The sequence below is a fragment of the Parambassis ranga genome, unplaced genomic scaffold, assembly GCF_900634625.1.
Source record: "Parambassis ranga unplaced genomic scaffold, fParRan2.1 scaffold_70_arrow_ctg1, whole genome shotgun sequence".
NCBI lineage: Eukaryota > Metazoa > Chordata > Actinopteri > Ambassidae > Parambassis > Parambassis ranga.
Window position 1 is genome coordinate 89,810 of NW_021144812.1, and position 3,491 is coordinate 93,300.

Below are 3,491 nucleotides of genomic sequence, written 5' to 3' on the forward strand. Positions count from 1 at the left end.
TTGGACAGGGCGGTCCATCTTTATTGTGATTGGCTGACAGAAGCACCCCCACCCGCCCAGAGGACCCCGTCCTTTATGACATCATTACAAATAATAATATTATCACTAGCATAAAAGCCTCAATGGGACCATCGAGTCACTGCTGCTGCCTTCAATGTGAAGACTCCCATCATGCACTGGGGGAGGCTGAGAGGGGGGAGGGTTCTGAGGTCAGTCAGTGTCGTTGCTGTGTGGAAGAGGACCAGGTCTTTGGTCCTGAAGTGGATCCTCACAGAGGTTTGAAGCATGAGGCCGAAGTTTTTCTTTTTTTACAAAATGAAATGTACATTTTCTATAAAACTTTGATCTGTGGCTTAAAAACATGATCAGGTACAAAAAGTGCTACGATACAAAACCATCAAGAGTCCAGAGTCCCTGCTGTGACTGACGCTGGTCCACATCCAGCTGGATGGAGACAGTGTGTCTCCATCCAGCTGGATGGAGACACACCGTCTCCAGAACACCTCACCTGTCAGGTCCACCATCACTGTTCAGAAGGACGCAGCCTCCCTCTCAGACCCTGGATCTGAAGTGGACTTACACAGGCTGCGGTTTGAAACCCTCACAGTAATCTGACTACATTAAAAATGTCACATGTCCACAGCTTCCTTCAGAAGGTGCAGGTGGTTCCTGAGGAGGTCCCAGAACCTTCCCCACTGGTTCAGATGAGAACACGTTGACTTGGAGGCACTGGGGTTAACGATCGGAGACGGAGACCAGAAGTATTCATCCAAACATTCTTTAAAGAAAGAACTGTGGTCACAAAAAATCCAGAACAGGGATCCACAGGACGGAATATTGACCACATGTCCCTCCTGTCCTCCAGGTCCCAGCAGTCATATGGCAGTTCAGGGGTTAACTTCTGCTGTGTGTGTGTTCACAGCAGAAGGTAAAGCTTTGGCTTCCAGCAGGTCAGCCTGGACCGCTACACTGAGGCTGTCCAATCACTGCTGTGCTTCCATGCAGTGGGCGGGGACACAGCACGTCCAATCAGAAGTGTCTGTTTGAGTCAACTCTGCACACGAGTCCTGCAGCATCCTTGTTGTGGCCGGTGTCTGGGATAAGAGTCGAAATCGACCAATCAGGCGAGGAGGAGGAGCTGTGGGTTTCCTGAGCAGTGGATTGGCTGGAACAGACGTCCTGAGCCTGTTTCTGATTGGTCAACATAACCACATCACCTGCTTCAAGTCTCTGTGCTGTCATTGGTCAAGCAACAGGAAGTCCGTCCCATTGGTTGGATCAGTGTTCTGTGGACGGAGGAACAGGACAGAGGAGGGCTGTGATTGGTCAGTAGAGCAGTGTGGGCGGGGCTTTGTGTATCCTGAGCGTCTGGATGGAGGAGAGGATTTTCTTCTGGTGGCCGGCGAGGGTCACGCCCACTCTGAGCAGGTCTCTATGGAAACAGACAGACAGTGAGTCAAAAGCCCAGGAGTGTCCCCCAGGCAGGCAGGGGGACAAACTGTCTTTAGAGGACGTGTGAGTGTCTCACTCTGTGTTGAGCTGTGAGACGATGTCCAGGCTGGTGAATCCGGCCTGCAGGAAGCTCGGCTCGTATCGCTCCATCTTTATGGCTCGCAGCCACTCAGAGACCGAACCACAGGCGGACAGAGGCGGGGGGACGCGCTGGTCCAACAGAGGCTGGGACGGGCTGAGGGACAGACAGAGGACAGACAGCAGAGTGAGTCAGCCTGACGTTGGTCTCTGCAGCAGGCTCACACGGAGACACACTCCAGCAGGACGTCACTTCATTCTGCAGGAATGTGGACGCCGCTGCACCTGCTTGTGTAAACAGCCGTCAATCACACAGCTGGCGGCCCCGCACGCCTTTGTCTCCCTGCCAGACTCTGACCTCTGACCCCAGAACCCACCAGCTGCTGCATGAATCACATTCCACAGCTGCCAATCAAACCCCCTCCCTGTAATCAGCCTCACCTCGGCCCCTCCGGGTGCGTCACCTTCAGGGAGGCGGGGTTTCGTATCAGCCTATCGAGCGAGGCCACCACGTCGCAGAACCTCGGCCTGTTGGCTCGTTCCTTCTGCCAGCAGTCCAGCATGAGCGCGTGCAGGGAGGCGGGGCACTCAGGGGGCGGGGGCAGCCGGTAGTCCTGCTCGATGGCGTTTATCACCTGAGCAACAGAGAGACGGGTGAGACGGGTGAGACAGAGACAGAGACAGAGGGGCTGAACAACAACAGGTTAAGGTCGTCACACTAACATCCTGGTTGCTCATGTCCCAATACGGCCGCTCTCCGTATGACATCACTTCCCACATCACGATGCCGTAGCTCCACGCGTCGCTGGCTGATGTGAACTTCCTGCAGCAATAAATCAATAATCAGTTATCAATAAGCTAACGTCCTGCTAAAACCACCTGCAGTACCAGGTCTCACCTGTAGGCGATGGCTTCAGGCGCCGTCCAGCGAATGGGAATCTTCCCTCCCTGAGAAATGACAGACAGATCAGCATTTCAAAATAAAAGCACTAAAGGAGTGAACAGACGAGGACGGAGACGAGGACAAAGACGAGGACCGAGACGAGGATGGAGATGAGGACAAAGACGAGGACGGAGACGAGGACCCTGAGGGTCTCCAACAGAGAGCATTCAGCTTCACTCACCAGAGAGCTGGTGTACGTCGGGTCTGACGAGTTTTCAGTCAGAAACCTGCTGAGACCAAAATCAGACACCTGCAGAACACAAACCTGACAGTTAGCCAATCAGGACCCACCACAGCGCAGACACACAGACAGGGGGCGGCGGCCTCACCTTACAGACCAGGTTGGAGTTGACCAGGATGTTACGAGCCGCCAGGTCTCTGTGGACGAAGCTCATGTCCGACAGATACTTCATCCCTGCAGCGATGCCACGCAGCATCCCCACCAGCTGGATGGTGGTGAACTGTCCGTCATTCATCTGCAGGCAGACAGGAAGAGGGTGAGACAGGAAGAGGGTGAGACAGGCAGGAAGAGGGTGAGACAGGAAGAGGGTGAGACAGGCAGGAAGAGGGTGAGACAGACAGAAAGAGGGTGAGACAGAAAGAGGGTGAGACAGACAGGAAGAGGGTAAGACAGGAAGAGGGTGAGACAGGTGGACAGACAGGAAGAGGGTGAGACAGACGGACAGACAGATGGACAGACAGGACGAGGGTGAGACAGGCGGACAGACAGACAAGCTCGTCTCACCCTCAGGAAGCTGTCCAGCGCTCCGTTCTCCATGAACTCGGTGAGGATCATGACGGGACAGGAAGTGGTGATGACCCCCTCCAGGTGGATGATGTTGGGGTGCTGGAACTGGCCCATGATGGACGCCTCCGACAGGAAGTCCCGCCTCTGCTTGTCCGTGTAGCCGCCCTTCAGCGTCTTGATGGCCACATAGTTCTCCTTCCTGCCCGGGATCCTCAGGCGACCACGACACACCTCTCCGAACTCACCTGAGCAGGAACGCCACAGGGTTCG

The 3,491-nt window shown here is 54.9% G+C and overlaps 1 protein-coding gene across 2 annotated transcripts in view; it reads right to left on the reverse strand.

Moving 5' to 3' along the window:
• ephb4b (eph receptor B4b) overlaps positions 1–3,491 on the reverse strand; it is a 14,085-nt gene continuing 10,594 nt past the window's right edge. For both annotated transcript variants that reach the window (XM_028398967.1, XM_028398966.1), the window contains exons 14-21: positions 3,219–3,466; positions 2,803–2,949; positions 2,655–2,723; positions 2,429–2,478; positions 2,254–2,353; positions 1,972–2,165; positions 1,529–1,687; positions 1–1,432 (exon numbers count right to left, since the gene is read on the reverse strand). In XM_028398967.1, the coding sequence (XP_028254768.1) occupies positions 1,327–1,432; positions 1,529–1,687; positions 1,972–2,165; positions 2,254–2,353; positions 2,429–2,478; positions 2,655–2,723; positions 2,803–2,949; positions 3,219–3,466 (1,073 nt within the window). In that variant the 3' untranslated portion in view covers positions 1–1,326. The remainder of the gene's footprint in view (positions 1,433–1,528; positions 1,688–1,971; positions 2,166–2,253; positions 2,354–2,428; positions 2,479–2,654; positions 2,724–2,802; positions 2,950–3,218; positions 3,467–3,491) is intronic.